The 22,738-nt window shown below is 43.7% G+C and overlaps 1 protein-coding gene across 5 annotated transcripts in view; it reads right to left on the bottom strand.

The window, feature by feature from the left end:
* ACACA (acetyl-CoA carboxylase alpha) overlaps positions 1-22,738 on the bottom strand; it is a 277,236-nt gene that overhangs the window by 154,591 nt on the left and 99,907 nt on the right. For 3 of the 5 annotated variants that reach the window (XM_087956708.1, XM_087956699.1, XM_026680470.2), the window contains 2 exons: positions 20,223-20,341; positions 2,043-2,066 (listed from right to left, as the gene is read on the bottom strand). In XM_087956708.1, the coding sequence (XP_087812834.1) occupies positions 2,043-2,066; positions 20,223-20,341 (143 nt within the window). The remainder of the gene's footprint in view (positions 1-2,042; positions 2,067-20,222; positions 20,342-22,738) is intronic. The other 2 variants (XM_087956715.1, XM_087956703.1) reach the window with 1 other exon arrangement.

Below are 22,738 nucleotides of genomic sequence, written 5' to 3' on the forward strand. Positions count from 1 at the left end.
TTTAAGACAGAGGAAAGTTATCTCCGCCAAGGCATTCAAACTGGAGAGAATGCACCCCTCAGCCAACTGGAGTTACCGGTGGAAGATTTAACAAGCGGGAAAAATCAAAGTACCGCTAGAACCATTGACTGGGCCCGTTCCCCATCCCAAAATCATTTTCATAGGCGATGGTTTAGAACAGGGTTCTTAATTAGAGTCCACAGATCACTTTGATGTCTATAGATAAAAATAATTTAGGAGTCACCTGACCTTGGTTGGGAAAAACATTACAACTTTCTTTTCATTAAATTTAGTTTTTCAGCCAGTGGCTCATGTACGGTAGGCAACTGAATAAGGTATGGCCTTATTTCGTCGCCTCGTCTCCCAAAATGCCCGTTGTCTTTAATACATCTCTCTATTTGAAGTAATTTGAGATTTATTTATTTTTATTTATGAAATTTTTATGCCGCCCATCTCCCCCCACGAGGTGACTCTGGGAGGCTTTACAATATTTTTGACAGCCGAATCTGAGCAACTTTGCAGTATGGGGTACATCTATGCACTTTATTTCATGCATTTAAATAATGTTTACAAAAAAAAAAAAAGGTTTCTCCAGACTTTCAAATGGATCTGTAGCCCAAAGGGATTTTAAAAATCCTGCTCTTTCTTGCCGTGGGAGAGGGGGGGGGCACTTCTGTTTGCTTCCCGCTGCTGTAAAAGATCATGTGCTAGTCTTCAAATCCAATTCTTGGTCACTATCCAATAATACATTTTATTTCTTTAGGACCTGGGGAATGAAGTACCAGTTTCTTCAGGGACACGAGTCCCAAATGCTTTTCACAAGCAAAGGGTTTCCAATCCACCCACCCTAGTATTTTAATTCAAAAACTTTGGAAAACTTTTCTTCCCCGGGAGGAATTTTGGTAAAACTGGACTTGGCCTTTGTCTGAGAAAAGCTAAATGGCTGCTTTCTCAGGGAAGGCCAGGTAAGTGAAGACACAACTTCCCTTCTACTCACAGGGGAGCAAACACCGACAGGGATATTTTGCTAACCTCTTTCGCTAAAACAGGATTCAGGGTTAGGCAAATGAAAAAGTTAAGGCTTCTGCATTCAGAGCCTTCCCCAGCTGGGAAATTTGACATTTACTAATTTGTGACATGGGTCAATATCCAGAAAATCTGGAGAATTGTTATTTTTTCCAATATGCAGGTAATCCTCGACTTACAACAGTTCATCTAGTAACCATTCAAAGTTACGACAGCACTGAAAAAACTTGACTTATGAGTGTTGTTTTTTTTCTTCACGTGACTGTTGCAGCCATCCCTGTGATCAAAATTCAGACGCTTTGGCAACTGACTCACATTTATGACGGTTGCTGTGTCCCAGGATCACATGATCCCCTTTTGCGATCTTCCGACAAGCAAAGTCGATGGGGAGGAAACACTCACTTAACAACCGAGTTATTAACTTCACAACTGCAGTGATTCACTTAATGGCCAGAAAGGTCATAAAATAGGGCAAAACTCCCTGAACAACTGACTCGCTTAGCAACCGAAACGTTGGCCTCAATTGTGGTCATAAGTCGAGGACTACCTGTGTATTTGTTTATTTTTTTGAAAACCACTTGGAGTTAAGTTACGCGTTCTGCTTTAAATCCCAATTGGTGAGTTGGCCAGCTGGGGTCCATCTTTGCTACCCAAGGGAAAAGAAAGGGAGGAAGGAAACTAACTAATTTTTTGCTTCAAGATCCGGAACAGGATTTTAAGGCAGGTAAGGTAAGTCTTGAGTGCTAGTGAGGTTAATTTTTATAGCATGCCAAAAGAAAGGATAAAGGACAAACATAGAAACATTCAAAGGGGAACAGAGGAAAACATTAAAAACAAACCCTGAAAATAAGGATTAGAGATTGGTATAGTTTTGAGCAGGAACCCAGATTCCAAACAAATGAATAAAGTTAGGTTGTTAAAAACCCAATTCTTAAAAAAAAATATGTGTTAAAACTACACATTCTTCTGACAACTAGCTACTTTTTAAAAAGGGCTAAAAAGGAGAATTACTGTACCTGTTGAGCGTGGGAATGTTCCCTCTGCAATTAAACAACCACAGTTAGTTAAAGATTGGTTAGTTAGTGGAAGCCATCATTAAAATGAATAAATCAATAATTTTTAAAAAAATAATGAGCTGTCATTCAAGCCAGTGTGCAAAGCAGAAGCTGTGAGCATTACATTTGTCGAAGTGGGGGAAAAAAATAAACATATTTATTTTCTGGCAGCATCCATGGGACATAAGGAAGAAGGGCTTATCCATCAATATCCTGAAATGTGAAAAAAAAACCAAGTCCAAAGGTTCTTTGGAAAAACCACCTGAAGTTCTTCCTCAAGACAATTCCATATAAAATTATACAAAATTAGCTGCATTTAATTATTTTGGGGGGGAAAGGTGTTAGCAAACTATTCTTTATACATTTACTACCCTCGCAATTGTATAGCCACTTACTCGGAAATAAATTATATTGAAATTGAGGGGGGACACGACCCAACTTTAATGTTAAGTAAAACAGAATGAACTGAAAATCACCTTTTGAAGATGGGCGGCAAAGCAGGGGTGTCCAACCTTGGCAACTTTAAGACTTGTGGACTTCAACTCCCAGAATTCTTGAAGTCCACAAGTCTTAACGTTGCCAAGGTTGGACACCCCTGCATTAAAGCATTGTAACTCTTTGTAATATTGTTGCTGTAGCACAAAATACTGTATATTATGGACACAACCATGATAGCGGTCTTTCAATATTTGAGGGGCTGCCGCAGGGAGGGAGGGGTCAAGCTATTTTCTAAAGCGCCTGTAGGCTGGACAAGGAATAATGGATGGGAACTGAACAAGGAGAGATTTAACCTGGAAACAAGGAGAAACTTTCTGACAGTGAGAACAATCAACCAATGGAACAGAAGTTGCCTTCAGAGGTTGTGGGAGCGCCATCACTTGAGACTTTCAAGAAGAGACTGGACTGCCATTTGTCAGAAATGGTGCAGGGTCTCCCGCTTGGGTGGGGGGTTGGACTAGATGACTTACAAAGTCCCTTCAAACTCTGATTATCTGTTATCTGTTAACCAGGACCATTGCCTCTACTGAATCCCCTGTGCATTTGGGGGGGAGGGTAGGGGAGAATATTTCAGGATTGTGAGGAAAGCAAATGTAACTTTCTACGCCATTGTTGGATCTAATTCCTCTTCTTTACCTCAGTGTAAGTTATGTTTCATCCAAAAAGAGAAACTATCTAGATCAGGGATGTCAAATTCAAGTCTCGTGGGCCAGATCTGGCCCTCAGGGTGCTTAGATCTGGCCCACGGGTCTGCCCCGGAAATAGCAATGGACTGGCCCGCGGTGCCTCTGCCAGTGAAAACAGAGCTCAGGAGAGCTGCATGGGGCCCCCCCGATCTCCATTTTTGGCTGCGACGGCCTCCTGCAACCCTCTGCCAGCAAAAACGGAGCTCGGTGTGGGGGCACACGCAGCCCCCCTGAGCTCCATTTTCACTGGCAGAGGGCTGCAGGAAGCCGTCGCAGCTGAAACGGATGTCAAGCTGGCCATGACCCTGCCCCCCCCCGCCTCCCCACCGAGGTCAAACACTACCCTGATGTGGCCCTCAATGAAATTGAGTTTGACACCTCTGATCAAGATATAGTAGGTATTCCTGTAGGAGGAGTGACAGAATATGGGGGTGGAGTCAAAAGAGGAACCAGCTTAGAGTCTCTACATAGTCACAAACGGACTAAGTCCAACCCCTCTTGAATTCTGTTAACCATCATCTAGGGCCAAAATAGTGGTAACCATTAGTTGACTACTTTCCTGTGCGTCGCATGAGCAATGAATCAGTTTGATTGGAACTTAACCTGTAGCCTTTGTCTTTCACTGCTGAAGTTTCAATGAACATCACTTGGAAGTGAATATCAGAATGTACGGTAGTGAATTTCATATATCACATCATTATGGCATCATTAAAGCATCATTATAAAAGAAAAAGAAGTGAATCTATGGCATGAGGACTGACATCACTTCCCCTAGCCCACTACTTTAATCCCACTGCCAGATACATTATTTAATTATATTCATTTTTCAGCCAGGAAGAACTAGTCAGGAGGTCAAATTTTCCTATTTACCAGTCCCAATCAATCAGTAGCATAAATATGACAGGGAATTTGCTGCTGAAGGGAGTTCCCAAAAATGATTTTCAAAAGGCAGCCAGTTTTGTTGTTGTTTTCCTTGAAAATGTTTCGCTTCTCGTCCAAGAAGCTTCTTCAGTTCTGGATGAGAAGCGAAAACATTTTCAAGGGGAAAAAAAAATTCAAGAAGCGAAATGTTTTCAAGGGGAAAAAAAAATCAAGTAAGTCTAGTTTCTTTTTGAAAAGCTCCTTTGAGACAACTGTGACCTGGATGGCAGAGAATCCACAGACATTTGCTGAAGGGAGTTGATACTCAGCAAATTTAAACCTGGGAACAATTCTGGAATTTCCCTCGGTCTCAAAATGTGTTATACTGATAAAACTGCCAGTAGATAGGAATCAGCAAGTGGTGGCTGGTTGGTAGCATTTAAGCAAAGCAAGGGAGATATAAATAGATTGATAGACTGAAATGAACTGGTTGATCCAAAGTTGAACATCTTCATCCCTAATTAGGAAAAAGAAAACCACCCTGTACTTCAGCTTATCAATGCAGTCCTACACATATCAGATAGAGATGTTGTCTTTCGTCTGATGTACATTTATATTAAACGGTGAAACTATTTCTCCATTGCTGTAATTTACAGGTGTCAAAAATTGGCCTTACGTTTGCCTAAACTGTGATTGCATATATTGTATTATCAATCGCTATAACACAAACAAGAATAAAATGGAAGACGATGGGAACATTCGTTCAGGGGTGAAAGTTCAACCGAAGCTCAGCTTAAATTCTTCCAAATTGAACCGGTTATTTCACAGGTTCTTTCAGAAATGGGGGCAGGAGAAATAAATAATTCACTGAGCCCACGGACCAGACCGACATTGTATTTTTCACCTCCAGTTCATGATTAGGAAAGGGAGAAGCTGCATTATTACCTCTCCATCTCTCTTTCCCTTTCTTTTCCTTTTCCCCTTTCTCTTCCTCTTCCCCACTTTTTCCTCTTCTCCTTTCTTTTCCTCACTTCCCCCTTTTCCCCCTTTCTTCCTCTATCTCTCTCCCTCTTCCTTTCTCTCCCTCCCCTCTTCCCCTTTCTTTTCCTCTTCCCTTTCCTTCCTCCCTCTCTTCCTTCCTCTACCTCTCTTCCTCTCCTCCTCCCCCTTTGCCTTTCTTTTCCTTGCTTCCCCCTCTTTTTCCCTTTCTTCCTCTCTCTCTCTTCCCCTTTCTTCCTCTCTCTCTCTTCCTCTCTCCCACTTCCTCCCCCTCTCTTCCCCTTTCTTTTCCTCTCCCCCTTTCTTCCTTTCTCTCTCTTTTCTCCTTTCTCTCTTTTCCTTTTTAGCCTTCTCTTCCCGTCTCTCTTTTTCTGTCTCTCTGTCTGTGTGTCTGTGTGTCAAGTAAGATTCCCAGGTTGCACATTGAGATAACATTTTACCTGGAATTAAGTTCTACTGCCCTTGCATCTGTGTTTATTCATTCATTTATTTAGATTTGGATTGTGAGCAGGGACAGTGAAAAACAACCGTTTTTGCTTTTCTTTTCTTTTTTAAGATTCCACGAGGCAGAATATTCCTGAAACATTCCTTGAAGTGCTCTCACACATGTATAAGTAGTCCTCGACTTAACGATAGTTCATTTAGTGACAGTTCGAAGTCACAACGGCAGTGAAAAAAGAGACTCGTGGCCGTTTTTCACACTTACGACCATTGCAGCCTCCCCATGGTCACATGACCAAATCTGGCCACTTGACAACTGACTCATATTTATGATGGTTGCAGTGTCCAACTTTTGCGACCTTTATGCACTCCAGTTGCTAAGCATCTGAATTTTGGTCATGTGACAATGGGGAGGCTGTAATGGTCATAAGTTTGAAAACTGATCCGTCACTTTTTGTCCCATGGTTACTTTGAACAGTCACTAAACAAATGGTTGTAAGTTGAGAACTACCGGTACTGTATACAAGGGACCATAAATTGTTGATTTTCTATTATTCGTTGAAAAAGATTTATATAGAAGTAGTTCTTGACTTACAACAGTTCACTTAGTGACCGTTTGAAGTTACAACGGGCACTTACTTAGGATTGTTTTTCACACTTATGACCATTGCAGCATCTGCATGGTCACGTGATTTACATTTGGATGCTTGGTAACTGATTCTGTCAGAATATTCATGAACTGGCAGAGACATGGGTAACAAGGTCAGCCAATGGGAGCTGAATTGGGGGCGGAGACTGGAAGGAGCCTGGGCGTGGCTTAGCTCTGTGCTCAGCTCTGAAGAAACACAACTTATCTGAGCTCTTTAGAGTGAAACTAAACTCTCTGCTCTGAGGTCTGAAGCTGCTGCTTGTGCTTTTGCTTGTATCTCTCTACCACGTTGGAAGAACCTACTTCGGTACTGTACATTTACTTATATATTATGATGTATATAAAGAAGTTAATGAATCCTGCTGACTCAGTCATCTGGGTGGGGCTTTCTGGATTTGAATTTCTGCTGCAAAATCTAACAGATTCACATTTATGACGGTTGCAGCATCCTGGGGTCATGCGACCAACTTTTACGACCTTCCGACAAGCAAAATCAACGGGGAAACCAGATTCACCTAACAACAGGGTTACTAACTTAACCACTGCAGTGACTCACTTAGCAACTGTGGCAAGAAAGGTCGTAAAATGGGGCAAATCACTTAACCTCTGCCTCGCTTAGCAATGGAAATTTTGATCTCATTTGTGGTCGTAAGTCAGGGACTACCTGTACCTTTCTTGTGGTGCTCGATACCAGCCACTGTTTTTTATCCATCCGATGACGTCAATGACTATTCAACAGGAGCGTGTGGAGAAGCCTAAACTCCCCTGAAGGAAACTTTTGAGATGATATTTCAGCGGATTCATTTTTATGGCCCTTGAATGAAAAGGATGGGTCCATCTAGTTATATGGACTGTGACATATAAAATACTGAACCGCATTTTCAAGGGGGCATTGCTCAAAATTGAATGGGAGCATTGCTCAAGATAAAATCTAATCTAATAAATAAAAGTAAAATCTTCCCTAGGCCTACATGTCTTCTACATTTGCCTGTAAAAGGTGGTCATAAGAATAACAGAATAATGGAGTTGGAAGGGACCTTGAAGGTCTTCTAGTCCAACCCACTGTAGGGGAGCCTACAACATTTCGCACAAAGAACAGCCCCAAAGGCAGGGGTGGGATTCTACCAGTTCGGCCCAGTTCAGGCGAACCTGTAGTTACAGCGACAATGCTGTCCTTTATTTCCGTGGTTTTCAGCTCAGCTGTTTGGCGTGGCACAGCGAATTGCCGCGCCTCAGCTGACTTGTTCACCGGGACTGCAGCAGAAAGTAAGTTTTAGAGCACCAAACTGGTGGTTACACCGGTTGAATTGCACCCCCTGCCCAAAGGGTATATCAGATTTGGAAGCCATATTGAGATCAGATGCTCCCACGCTGCCACCTTTGAGCCTCAGAAGGGGGGAAATTCATTGGAGTATTAACTTGTTAGACATAATAACATACTTTTTCTGATTCAAGGTCATGTTGTTTTGCACGTAAGTGAGAAGAAATCTTAACTTGGAACGGATGGTGATTGGGGCATGTGATGCGATGATGGGTGCAGGGGATGGATTTTGTAGTTTTGACTTATTGCAAGGAAGCCCGGAACTTTCAGATTCGGGATTCCCCAGTTGTGCCAGTTTACTATCCAAAATAAAAAGAAACCTTTGAGAAGATGTCTGTCTCCCCAGTTATTGGGCGGAATGGAGGGCTGCTGGAACGCTGACAGGTTGTATCATAATATCCTTTTTTAATTCTGGGGGTGAAGGAACTGTTCACGATCCTTCTCCCTCTGGAATAACATTTTATTTACGAACATACAGAAGACATCCAAAATAACTACTTAATGTAATAAAAATTCCTTTTAATTTAGACACAATAAGTCTCTTTGGATTCACCGGACAGTGTGGTCCTTGTTATTACCTCTGTTATTAATGCCTGATCCTGTGGTGAAAAACGGAGCAGCTCCACATAATTCAGAAAAGCTGTCATCCAACTGTAATACAGGTAGTCCTTGACTTACAACCAGCTGCTTAGCAACCATTCAAAGTTAGGATGGACCACCACCACCACCACCCGGCCAAAAGATACGTATAACCTGGTTCTGAAGTTCTGACATCATCCCCAACCACAATCCATGAGTGCATTTTGGGCGCTTGGCAACCGGCTGGCATTATGGTTGTTTGTAGCACCCCTAGTCATGCGATCACAAGTTGCGAATTTATTTTTTTATAGAAACCAATGTTTACTTCCACTTGGTGACTCACTTTATGATCGTTACGACTTATGATTGTCATTGCCAGACTCAATTACGGCCATCAGCCGAGGACTATCTGTATGCAATAGTAAATAGCAATAGCACTTAGACTTATACACTGGTTTATAGTGCTTTTACAGCCCTCTCTAAGCGGTTTACAGAGTCAGCATATTGCCCCCAAAAATCTGGGTCCTCATTTTACCCACCTCGGAAGGATGGAAGTCTGAGTCAACTTTGAGCCTGGTGAGATTCAAACGGCCAAATTGCAGGCAACCGGCAGTCAGCAGAAGTAGCCTGCAGTACTGCACTCTAACCACTGAACCACCGAGGCTCTCTATATAAATGTTAGCCTTTAAGGCGCCCCAAGACTTTGCTGCAATTTGTAATGTGACAGAAAGTAAAACGTGGCTTAATACATATATTGTAGAATTAAACAGCTTGCCTTTAACTGGTTAAATTTAAATTTAAATTAAATTCGGTGTTAGTTCTGTCTGCTTTTTTCTTCTAACCAGATTTGCTTTCTGGTTACTCCAGCTACTCAAAAGTATGATCAGCAGTCAAAGAGAGATGCGAAGCAGGATAATGATATTCCCATTAGAGTGCACGAATGGGGTCTCTGGGTTTAGAAGGTACATTAAAATCAGGGGAGAGGAACTGCTTGTGATTTTTCTTTCTTTCTTTGCAAATTCATTTTGTGATTCTTGTTTTGGATATGAGAATCTATTTTCAGGAAAGGGCGATGCCTTTTGTACATTTGTACCACTACATGTAATAAAACAGAAACCCAGAAATATCTCCCTGTTCCAGAGAACACTTCTGTGACTGATTATAACAAGCTGTAGACTTGTGGACTTCGACTCCCAGAATTCCCAGCATGGCTGGCTGGGGAATTCTGGGAGTTGAAGTCCCCAGGTCTTAAATTTGCCAAGGCTGGACACCCCTGCTGTAGACCATGAAACTTTAAGACTAGTTTCCACCAATCTAATATTCCCCAAGTTACGGGGGCTACAACTCCAAGAATTCTCGGCCTGCATGGCTGTTGGGAAGCATGGGACTTGTGATCCCAAGATAAGCCAATGGTTTATTTTGCATTTACATCTCTGTCGCTGATAGAGAACACGACTCGCTTTTTCAGAAGGCAAAACGAAACCAGAAACCTGGACAACAACAACAGACAAATGGAGGCAGAACAAAATGGAAACACAATACGGCCTGCACAAAGATCCCAGTTTATTCATTAATTCGTTAGATTTTTATCCTGCCTTTATTACTTTATATAGGTAGTCCTTGACTTACAACCATTTGTTTAGTGACCGTTAGAAGTGACAATGGCCCTAAAAAAAGTGACTTATGACTGTTTTTCACACTTATGACCGTTGCAGCATCCTCACGATTATATGATCAGAATTTGGTCATTTAGCCACTGACTCATGTTTATGACAATTGAGATGTCTTGGGGGGGGTCATGTGATCCCCTTTTGCATCTCGCTTAGCCACAGAGATTTTGGGCTCAACTGTGGTCATAAGTCGAGGACCACCTGTAAGTAACTCAAGAAAGCAAACTGTCAGGATTCCGGCAGTTTCCCCAATTAAATAATGAGTCTCGAGCCCAACGTCCAAAACTTCAAAAGGATTTACTGGGAGTTAACAATGCCGGCACTGCCTGGGTGTAGCCGACTCTGAGACACATCATTCATTGTCACCCTTGCCCCTGGTTCTCCCTCCACCCCTGGGTGTATCGTAATTCATATTCTCCAATGGGACCCATCCATAGCCAAGAGTCATCAATCATGCTCTCCAGTTAGAATTTTGCACAGGCAGAAACTTCAGTCACCTAGTTACTATCTTTGAAAACATTTGTGGAATGCAGTTTCGGTTTTGCAAGCTGCTGCACTGCTCCCCCCTCCCTTTCTGTTGGCAACTCCAAAAAAAAAAACATAGAAATATTTTATGAGTTGACACAAATATGCTTTAGTACTCCTACTGTCAGCCTTGGAAGCCATATTTTACTTGGACGCTTCGAGGCTGTCCCATTTAGTATCTGGGAATTCGGGAGGGGGAATTTCATAGAGAGGTAGAAGGTTAGACTCAATAACATTCTTTCACAGAAAGTCAAGGACATGTTGCCCTGCACCTGGAGGGGTTGGACTGGAAGGATGTCTCCAGTTGGGACAAAGATTTGATTGGACCATGTGATGGACTGATGGACGCAGGGGATGGATCTTTGAATTTCTTTGGGGAAGGGAAAACCCAGAACTCTCAGATTCGCGTTTTCCCAGATGTGCCAATATGACAACTCTAATAAAAATGAACTTTGAGGAAATGCTTGTCTCGGAGTTTGTTGGTTTGGAGTTTGCTAGTTGGAACGCTGACACCTTCCTTCTCTCTCCTATTTGCTAACAAATAGGAGAATAATTCACAGGCCTCCGTGTGAAATGAACACAGGCCTCTCTCCGTTGCTCTTTCTGCTCTGATGTGTCAGTTTGAAAATAATGAACTCATCCCATCCTCCTCCCCACAGCAAGGGGACATCATCTGAGTATCATTTGCAACACGGGGTAGGATAGCAAATGGACAATCTTTTCAGAACAATCAGCAGCGTGGAAAGAATTGGTGATTGGGAGGCTGCACAGTTGGAGCGCAGGGTCCAGGGTGTCTCCAGAGCACACCCGGTTGTAATTTACGCGGTTCAAACACCAGGTGCAGCTAAGATCTGCTCCTAGTCTCGAGTGGGGAAGCAGAGAATATGCCAACGGAGGGAAGGAAGAGACACGGCATGGTAGTCCCAAAGGTGCTTTTTTTTCCCCAAAGGCAACTGGACTTTCTGGTTTTCCTTTGAAGATGGTTTCGCTTCTCATCCAAGAAGCTTCTTCAGCTCCGACTGGAGGGTGGGGAACGGAAGGATCCATCCATCATCCAGTCAGAGTTGAAGAAGCTTCTTGGATGAAAAGCGAAATGTTTTCAAAGATAAAAACCAGGAAGTCCAGTTGCCTCTTGAAAAAGCACCTTTGGGAGAACCATGGCCTGGATGACTAAGAATCTCCATGGACACAGGACATTAATCCTTCCAGAATCTGAAGCCAAGTGACAGGAAAAGTACTTCTCCATATAATAAAAGTCTCATCCTGCCTGTTTGTCTGTCTGTCTGTCTGTCTATTTATCTTTCTATCCATCCATCCATCCATCCATCCATCCATCCATCTATTCCTCCCTCCCTCCCCCTCCTGCTTTTTTTATTTTTAGAAATACTCAAGGTAGCAAACCGGCATAATATTTTCTTCCTTGTGCTATTTTCCTCAAAACAACAAACCTTATGAGATAAGCTGGGCTGAACGTTACTGGCTCAAAGTCACCCAGCTGGCTTTCATGCCTAAAGTGGGACTAGAACTCACAGTCTCCTGGCAATTAGCCCAAAGTTACCCATTCATCTTTCGCGCCTAAAGTAGGACTACAACTCACAATCTCCTGGTGATTGGTCACCCAGACTGCTTTCATAGCTTAATCGGGACTAGAACTCACTGTCTCCTAATGGGTTGGCCCAAAGTCATCCAGCCAGTTTTCATGGCTTAGGTAGAACTAGAACTTAGAGTTTGTTGGTAATTTGGCCCAAAGTTAGCCATCCATCTTTCATGCCTAAGGTGGGACTAGAATTCACCATCTCCTGGTGATTGGCCTAAAGTCACCCAGTTGTCTTTCATGGCTTAAGCAGGACTAGAACTCAATGTCTCCCAATTAGGGACTGCCTTCCCCCCCCCAAAAAAAAACTCCCTTGAAGACAGTCTGGAACACAGAGTGTCATCTACAGATTTTTTTTGGCTCAAAATTTTCCCCACAAATAAGCTAATTAAAAGTTATTTGTGCCAAACGGACAATAGGATCACACCGTCTAATTAAATCACACCGTCTAATTTTGAGTTTTATAATACAGCCCATTTTAAAAAAGCAATATTTTTATTTTTTTGGGAGATCCTTTTCCAAAATTGGCCAGGTCAGAAATGCAAGCTTCAAAGCATCTTTTGAGAAACTTTCTAACACAGCGGAAAAATAGTAGGAAGAGACCATGTAAAAAAGAAATTGTTAAAACTGTACAACTGAGGGGCTGTTCAAAACAGAGTTTGGCACCTGTTTCAAGACTGGAATGGCTCCTCTTAAGGTTTTACCAAACTATCACAGCCAGTCCTTGACTTATGACCCCCCCAACTGAGCCCAAAATTTCTGTTGCTAAACAAAATTGTTAAGTGGATCACTGTAGTTTTTAAGTTAGTAGCATGGTTGCTAAGTGAACCTGGCTTCCCGATTGACTTTGCTTCGTCAGAAGGTTGCAAAAGGTTATCATGTGACCCTGGGAACTGCAACCATTGTAAATATGAGTCAGTTGCCAAGCGTCTGAATTTTAATCACGTGACCATGGGGATGCTGCAACGGTCAGAAGTGTGAGAAATGGTCATAAGTCACTTTTTTCAGTGCCGTGGTGACTTTGAACGGTCACGAAACGGACTGTTGTAAGTCAATGGCTACCCGTAATTGGTATCTGGCTGGAGAATTATGGGGGTTGAAGTCCACCCATTGTCAGGGCTCCAGCAAATCCACCCCCCATTCAAATCATAAGTCTCTAGCCACATCTCTCAGAGTAAAAAAAAAGTTGATTTATTAGGAGTGACCATGTCGGCATTACCTGGGTGCAGCCGACTCTTTAAGACACATCATTCATTTCACGCTTGATCCTGATCCCCACCCCCTGGATGTATATTCTCCAATGGGACACATCCATAGCCAAGAGTCATCAATCATGCCCTCCAGTAATAATCTTGGGCGCCAACAGCTTCAGCTGCCTAGCAATTATCTGAGGCATTTAAGGAATGCACTGCTTTCCCCCACTCCCTTTCTGCTGGCAACTAAAAAGACAAAGGAGTATTTTTTTCGTTAACACCCATCCTAAAGGTTGAGAAACTGTGCAAAGATATCTCTATTTCACCATACTTTGGGATGAAACAAAGAGGATCTCCATAGGCGGCCATTGCAGGGGCTGATAAGGGTGTGGGGAGATGATCGAAGGTAGTAGAAAGCCTAGCCTCTATAATAGAGGAGTTTATTATGGGTAGTCCTCAACTTGCGCCCACAAATTGAGTACAAAATTTATGTTAAGTGAGAGATTTGTTAAGTGAGTTTGGCCCCATTTTACGACCTTGACCCAGTTGTTATTCTGACCCAGTCGAAGTTTCCAAAAGCAAACACAGATAAACTCCAAAACTGAAACCTTCATGGCTTTATTCCACAAGTAACCCTCTTTGTAGATAACAGATGACTTGCAGCCAATTAGTCCAATAAATCAGAGTCTGTAATCATCACACTAACTCCTTCTAATGTTTGCCTTTTGCAAAGGCAAAAGCCAGTTTGAAACCAGGCTTATATTCCCTAGAGGGAGGGGCCATTAATTAGCATTCTTACTACCGAGTCACCTGTGCTGCTCTTCCATGAATCATCCTGCTCTCACTCACACCCAGCACAGCTTCTCTGGAACGTCCTCCTGATAGCTGCCGGTGAACCACAACAGTTGTTAAGTGAATCACTGCAGTTGTTAAGTGAGTGACCCAATTGCTAAGTGAACCTGGCTTCCCCACTGACTTTCCTTGTCAGAAGGTAGCAAAAGGGGATCATATAACCCCAGACACAGCAATGGTCAGAAATAGGAACCAGTCACCAAGCATCTGAATTCAGATCACGTGAAGATGGGGCTGCTGCAAAGGTTGTAACTGTGAAAAATGGTCGTAAGTCACATTTTTCAGTGCCGTTGTAACTTTGAACAGTCACTAAACAAACTGTCGTAAATCAAGGATTACCGGTCTAGGATATCCTTGATTTTAGTGACTGCTTGGAAGTTACAATGACACTGAAAAAGTCACTTATGACCAGTTTTCAGAGTTACAACTGTTGTAACATCCCCATGGTCATGTGATCAGAATTCAGGCGCTTGGCAACTGGCATGTACTTATGACGGTTGCACCGTCTCAAGATCACATGATCATCATTTGTAACTTTCCCCGCTGGCTTCCAACAAGCAAAGTCAACGGGGGAAGTCAGATTGGCTTAATGACCGCGTGATTCTCTTAACAACTGCAGTGATTTGCTTAAGAGTGGCGAATAAGGTTGTAAAATGGGGCAAAACTCATTTAACCACTGCCCGCTTAGCAAGAGAAATTACAATTGTGGTCGTAAGTCGAGGACTGCCTGTATGGACCATATTCAAACTTCCATTTAAAAAAAACACCCAATAATAACACACACTAGAAGCAATGAATAGGCAACAATCCCCAAATAGGTTGTTTTAAGATTTTGTGTTTTGAGAATCCCAGCACATTTTTCCCCTTTAAAAAAATATAATCCGCAGCTATAAAAAAATATTTTTTAAATGATCCAGAGCTCTACAGAACAACAACAAAAAATGGCAAGAAGGTACGAATTCTTGGCATCTGTGTGAAAAACCTCAGGACCGTTTCCAGCAATCGGGGTGAGCTACAGACTCCCCTGGTCTCCTCTTGCAGCTAGCAAAGCAGAATGATCCCAGTAAGAATTATTATTATTATTATTATTATTATTATTATTTTTGCAAAGAAGCCTCGTTTGCATCATTTAGCCCTTCTAGATGCATTCTTAATTTCTTAACGATGGGGTACGCACAGCAGCTCAGGCTCCTGAGTTTGAAAGACTATTTTCTAGAAGAGCCACAGGGCAAAGATTTTAAGCGTAACTTCCTGGTCTTTGGCCCTGCAGGCTTTTTATTATCTGCTCCACCTTCTGAAAAATCAGATTTCAGTCTGATTTCAAAAGCCCCTCCGTAAGACATCGCCAAGTTCAGGGTTTCGTAGAGATTCAATGTCAGAGGGAAATATACGGAGTTGATCCCACCCTCTTTGGATTACCCGGCCTAGCCAATGTTTGAAAGCCCGCAACAGATCATTTTTAACAAAAGAATTAAGAAAAACCCATCTCTCCAGTGAGGTTAACAAAGGCTGGATGCCAATCCTTTAACAGAACTTGAATTTTCCAACTTAGCTTTGCACAATAATCTAGATGCTGGGGAGCATCGAGAAACCTCTCTACGGTAAATAATGGGGAGAGCCGGGAGAAGAAGAGGATGGGGGAGTGGGAGGCCAAAGGAGAGAGAGGAATGATATCAATGGATGGGAAGAGGGGAGGAGGAGGGGAGGGGGGGGGCAAGAGCGTGTAGTTGGGTTGCCGACGACGGACCTCCAAAATAGCATGCAATTATTTGCAAATATTGTTGAGATGAAGAGAACAGATGAGACCAAATTCAATGGCCCATTTATATCACTGCAGAGAGATTTTTTTTGTGCAGCTGAGCTTTGAGGACTCATTCATTTCAAGTGAAAGCAGATTTTTGAAGAGAGGAGGAGGAAAAGGGAAGAAGAGGGGGGAGGGGGGACCGAACCCATTCCGTGAGATGTACTGATGGATTCTCAATGAAGCGAGTCCAGGCCTCCTCAACCAATTCTCCCAAACATTAAATGAGGAGGATGGAATAAAAGGCAAAGGATATTTGGGGAAACAAAGGAAAGAGGAGAATGCGATGCCTTTCAAGAGGGCTGGTTTGGGTTCCTGTATGAGTAGGCTTCCTAGCGGTGGATCGACAGCGACATCTAGTGGCCAGAGGCAAGCAAGACAGTGATGTACTCTACACCAGCGGCCCTCAACCTTTGGGGCACTATGGACCGGTTCCACGGAGAAAGTTTTTTCCGTGGACCGGAGGGCCATGGCTTCGCATGCTGCCTGCATGCCACAGATGAGGCTTCACTTGTTTGCTTGGCCCTGTTTCTGGCATGTCACAGCCCGGTTGCCGATCCACGGACCAGGGGTTGGTGGATCCCTGCTCTCTACACCAGGGGTCCCCAACCACCGGTCCGCGGACCGGTACCGGTCCGTGGAACAAGTCCTACCGGGCCGCTGGTTTGCTGGGCGCCGCCATCTTTTTTGATGAAAAAGTGCTTCCGGTGAGCTTTTCCGGGTAGAAAGCTCACCGGAAGCACTTTTCATCAAAGATGGCGGCGCCAGCGCTGGTGAGTTTTTCGGGTAGAAAGCCATTTCTACCCGGAAAGCTCATCGAAGCGCAAGCGCCGCCATCTTTTTGATGAAAAAGTGCTTCCGGTGAGGTCACCGGAAGCACTTTTCATCAAAAAAAGATGGTGGCGCCCAGCTGATGCCGGTACCGGGCCGCGGTGCCCAGCTGATGCCGGTACCGGGCCGCGGCATAAAAAAGGTTGGGGATCACTGCTCTACACCACTCTGTAGCAGAAATTCAAACTTTTTTTCAGCCCTTCCAAGGTCTTCAAAAAGACCTTGCCAGAATTCTATTGTTCAAGAATCAAATGACCGAATCTTGAAAGCCAAATAGAAGTTCCTCTCCTTCCCCTTATATAGGGGGTCCTCAACTTACGAGCACAATTGAGGCTGAATTTCCACTGCTAAGCAAGACATTTGTTAAATGAGTTTTGCCCCCATTTGATGAGCTTTCTTGACACAGTTGTTAAGTGAATCACTGCAGTGGTTAAGTTAGGAACATGGTTGTTAAATGAACCTGGCTTCCCCAATGATTTTGCTCAAAAAAAAAAGGTGATCCCATAACCCCGGGACATTGCAACCGTCATAAATATGAGCCAGTTGCCAAGCCTCTGAAGTCCGATCACACGACCCTGGGAATGCTGCAATGGTCATAAGTGTGAAAAATGGTTGTAACTAACTTTTTTCAGTGCCGTTGTAACTTTGAATGGTCACTAAATTAACAGTTGCAATTTGAAGACTACCTGTATTGGTTTGCCTGCCTGGTTTCCTAGTCTGGTCAACCTTGAAGGGTTGACATTTTTAGAAGGAGCTCACCCTTCAGATTTAACCAAGTATACCTCCAAGGGGAAAAGAGAAGAAGGAAAAGCACGTACAGAAATGCAAAGAAATGTCTACTCCTCTCTTGATTAAAACACACAAAAAAATGCTGTCTGGCTCTATAAGAATCAAGGAAATGTTCAATCACCATCTGCAAAAAAACCTATTTATTTTATGACCCTGTAATCCTTTAATTCAGGGTAGAGTTGAGGCGACTGGATGGAACTGAGCATTTACTAGCTGGATGCCCTTCCTGACACCTGCATGGAGTTCACAGCAGATATATTTTTTCTTTGCGCCCTAGGAGAGAAATAGAGGCTGCCACCTAGGATTGAACACTCAACCTTCCAAGTGGGAGGCGAGCGTCTTCACCACTAGGCTACTGTGTCGCTCAACCACCATCTGCAAAGACTTAAGGAAAAAGTGTGCCTGTTTGTAAAGTCCGAGTCTCGGTTCTATACGTGCCAACAAAGCTGAATGAGTGGCACAAGTGAGAAGACTATGGAAAAGAAAACTATACTATTCATTGCAGGCCAGTAGAATCAGGTCATAATGTTTATTTGGGCTTAACAAAATATCTCCCTGGAAATAGAAAACTAGCTTCTCAGGGATAGGCCGATTTAAAGGATGTAGAGGGGCAGAAGAAGCATCAGAAAAATGCTTTCCCCACCACTGCCATTAGATCTAATTCATGCCACCTCGATCACAATACACTGATGCATTAGATTAGAATACAGGTAGTCCTCGGTTTACGAGCATTCATTTAATGAACATTCAAAGCAGCAGTGAGATTCAAATTTTTTCACTACCGGTTCTGTGGGCGTAGCTTGGTGGGCACGGCAAAGGAAGGATACTGTAAAATCTCCAGAGAGATATGATATTTGCCGGTTCTCTGAACTTCTCAAAATTTCCGCTACCGGTTCTCCAGAACTGGTCAGAACCTGCTGAATTCACTACCTCTGGTTCAAAGTTACAACAGCACTGAAAAAAGTGACTTATGACTGTTTTCACACTTACAACCAGTGGTGGGATTCAAAATGTTTTACTACCGATTCTGTGGGCATGACTTGGTGGGCGTGGCAGGGAAAGGATATTGTAAAATCCCCATTCTCTCCCGACCCCACTAACCTGCTTTCCAGCTCCGTTCTCCTGTGCAGGGCAACCAAAGGAGACCCAGCCGATCAGCTGGGACTCAATGGGAGGCAGAGAAGAGATGGGGGCGGGGCCAGTCAGAGGTGGGATTTGCTGGTTCTCCGAACTACTCAAAATTTTCACTACCGGTTCTCCAGAACTGGTCAGAACCTGCTGAAGACCCACCTCTGCTTACAACCATTGCAGCAGCCTCATAGTCACATGATCAAAATTTGGACACTTGGCAACTAGTTCATATTTATGACGGTTACAGTGTCCCAGGGTCCCTTTTTGTGATCCTCTCTGGTGATTTTCTGACAAGCAAAGTCAATGGGGAAGCCAGATTCACTTAACAGCCAACTTTAACAACCGCAGTGATTCCCTTAACAACTGTGGCAAGAAAAGTCATAAAATTGGGCAAAACTCAATAAATGTTTCACTTGGCCACATAAATGTTGACTTCAATTACGGTCGTAACATTGAGGACTACCTGCAAACTGTGCTTCAGTTCAAATTCGGACCCTTGGCCACTGACTCATATTTATGACAGGATCATGGGTCCCCTCTTTTGTGACCTTCTGACGAGCAAAATAAACGGGGAAGCCAGATTTACTTAACAACCGTGTCATTCACCTAACTGCAGTGATTCACTTAATAACCGTGGCAGGAAAAAGGGCATAAAATGGGGCCAAACTCACTTAACTGTCTCGCTTAGCCACAGAAATTTTGGGCTCAACTGTGTTCGTAAGTCGTAGGACTACTTGTATAAACTTTAAGGCAGACCCTTAGCAACCTGGGTGGATTGCTGTAGAAAGAAATTGCAAACCATCATTAGTAAAATCTAATGATCGTCACAGGGTTTCTGCAGCTAAAGGAACTACATTCAGATGTCAGCTCTTCCAGAAACCTCATCTTTTCACTTTCTTGTCCCAGGCAATACTTTATCTTCCCAAAACTCCTGGGATAAGCAGTTCAACACTACAAAGGCTTCCATACAAAGTTACTTTATTGGATTATATCAGGCATCCTCAAGGTATAACTCACAGTTATGCTGAGATTCATCTAATGTCCAATCTTTGCATTGTCGTCTTCACAGTGTGAAAAGTTGGTTATCTTCATCCCATAATAATATAGTAAAAGGGAAGACTCCAACACGATGCTGGGATCCAGGTAAGAATGCCCAAAACTCCCTCAGCCCAACCAGAGGTCAATTCAATGACCAATCAGGATTACAGATGTGACCACGTGACATGAACTACACCTCCCAAAAGGCATTAACTATATTTCCCATGAATCATTCCCTTAAGGGGGCAGCTCTCATTCCCAAGCTAACTATATATACTGTCTAACCAGCACAGGCCTAGTAGCCAAGACATAGCAGATGGACATGTTGATCATGATGCGGGGGGAAATTCTCTGTTCTATGCCATGCAGCTGCACATAAAGAGCCTTTCATACACAAGAGAGTCCACTGCAGAAGACAACTCATAAATTCAGATAAATAAATAAAACCATTCAAAAACCACTGACAGAGGGGTGGCCTTTATCAAGCAGGAATAATGCCACATCTAACTCACGGTTTTCAGCATGGAGTCAACAACACAACGTAACAGAGGGGATTGAAACTCTTACTTCCTATCCCCCCACCCCCCACCCCCAAACCAGGTGAAACCCACCCTTTTCAAACCCTCCTCCCCTTTGCCCCTTCTTCCAAATCCCTTAGAAATACCTGCATTTTAAAGTCTAACCTGTTTGGATGTGAAGTCGGGAGCATAAACTGGAATTCCACCACACATGTGTTGTCTTTCAGCTGGCGATGTTGGACGCTGTTCAGCTCGTAGGCGATGTATGCCCTCCGAACATACACCTGGGGTGGAAAAGGAAGCATGTCTGAAGGGCGTGTTGTGTCAACTCATCCCAATGCCTGAGTATCTAAGGGATCCACCCTCCTCAGTCAGCTTGACCGATTGGATGTCAACACTGAAAGCAACTTGGGAGGATGTCAAAAAAGGCTCTGGCAAAAGCGGCCCAGAGCTACAAGAGACAGGCAGACAAACACTGGGCCCCACAAAGGCCATTCCAGGTGGGGGAGAAGGTCTACCTCTTCACCAAATACTTGAGGTTAAGGCTCCCTAGTAAGAAGTTGGGGCCAAAATTCATGGGATCTTTCCCCATAGTAAAGCTCATCAACCCAGGCACGGTGCAACTGAAGTTGCCCCGACTGTTAGGGAAAATACACCCGGTATTCCATAGTAACCTCTTAAAACCTGTGGTGGGATCAACCCTGAGGCCCCTACCTTGTGAGCCCCAGACCCTGTGGTCATAGGGGGCCAAACCCATTATGAGGTGCAGCAAATCCTCGATTCAAGGTGGCACAGGAGACAACTCAATATTTAATCAAGTGGAAGGGCTACCCCTTCACATGATTTGAATGGGGGTGGATGCCAGAGCCAACTTGTGTCAACTCATCCCAATGCCTGAGCATCCAAGGGATCCCCCGGCATTGGGATGAGTTGACACATTGAACATGGGTGTTCAAACATCTGTTCTGACCAGGCTTCCCCAAACAGCACGAAGCTGAGTCCTCGTCCCGATAAACCCCTTTTATTTAATTTCCTCTCCATCCAAGTCCCGGCCAACAGTCTTTCAAGATAGTTCCCAATTACAGACCTTTATCAGGCTTGGAAAGCGCCCAGGCCAATATCTTTCAGACTTGGCAAGCACGCCGGAATGAACTAACTGTCTCCTGCAAAGCCCCACTCCCCTTTCGCTCCTCTTTTATTCCCTATGGGAGGGGCCATTCACCATTCACTTGTGGCTTTACTCCCAAGTCGGCCTGTGTTCCTCAGCTGTGTTCCCTTCTTCTAGCAACTCTGTGCATGTGCACACTGGGAACAGGCTCCAGCTGCTCTTCTGCCTCACTGATGTCCAACTCTGAAGGCAGCTGATTACTGTCCGACCGCCCTGGCTCCATCTCTGTCTCCCCGATGCAGAGCACTCATCAAAGCCTTCCCCAGACTCCAGGACTGGCCCATGTTCCTCTCCAACCTTCTCACTGACCGAATCTGCTGCCAGCTCCTCTGGCTGCTGTTGGGCCACAACACCACCTTGTCCTTCTTGCTTGATGGGAGAGTTAGACCCAGCTTAAAGCACATCAGTTGTAATGATATCTATCTAGCAGAGGTTTCCAAACTTGGCCATTTTAAGACTTGTGGACTTCAACTCCCAGAATTCCCCAGCCAATTTGGAAGTTTGGAAATCCTTTGTATATAGGAATGACCTTGAAGGACAAAGGGGCAAGAATTGCTGCCTAAGGAACAGTCAGATAAGAGACAGAGTAGCCCACAGCTAGACAGTGGATAGGGCGAGAGGCACATTAGAGACCCTCCCTAGTTTCTCAGGCTATATAGCGGACGGTGGGAGATTTGTATAAAAATACAAATCTCCCACCATTGCAAGCTTCTCTTAACATAGCCTTACAATACAGATAGTTCTCAATGTCAACTCATAAAACACTCCTATGCCTATTTTAATAGTTGCCATAAAAGGGGAGGGGGAATAAAATCTGGAAGAGCAGTGCAGCAGCAGTTTGAAACCGAAAGTACATTCCAACTCTTATCTTTAAAAAATTGTAACTAAACTACCAGGGCTTTTGCCCATGAATACATTTAATTGGAGAACATGAATGATGACACCCAGCCTGTGGACGTGCTCAATTGGAGAATCTGGTTTATGTGACACCCAGGGGGGAGGGGGGAAACAGGTGACTGTAAATTATGTGTGCCAGAGTTGGCTTCATACAGGGCAGTGCCGGTATGTTGTCTCATAATAAATCCTTTGAAGTTTTTTGAAGTTTGGCTCAAGAATCATGATTTAATTAGAGCAATTGCTGGAATCCTGACACTCAACATACAATTCATTTAGTGGCCATTCAAAGTTACAATGGCACCAAAAAAAAGTGACTAATGACCATTTTTCACACATGAGACCACTGCTGCACCCCCATGGTCATATGATCAAACTTTGGACACTTGGCTAGTATCTCATATTTATTGACTGTTGCAGGGTCATGTGATTGCCTCTGTTGGACTAGAAGACCTCCAAGGGCCCATCCCAATTCTGTTATTCTGTTATTTTTCTGTTAAACTGGATCTGCCCGCTCCTAATCCAGCCCTTGAACCCCTTACCACAGGCAGTCCTCGACTTGCCACAGTTCATTTAGTTACAACGGCACAGAAAAAATGATTCTGTAAAAAGGACTTTT

This window comes from Notechis scutatus, chromosome 1 (genome assembly GCF_049901735.1).
Source record: "Notechis scutatus isolate UNSWTSFEM ecotype Mainland chromosome 1, rNotScu1.2, whole genome shotgun sequence".
Classification (NCBI taxonomy): domain Eukaryota; kingdom Metazoa; phylum Chordata; class Lepidosauria; order Squamata; family Elapidae; genus Notechis; species Notechis scutatus.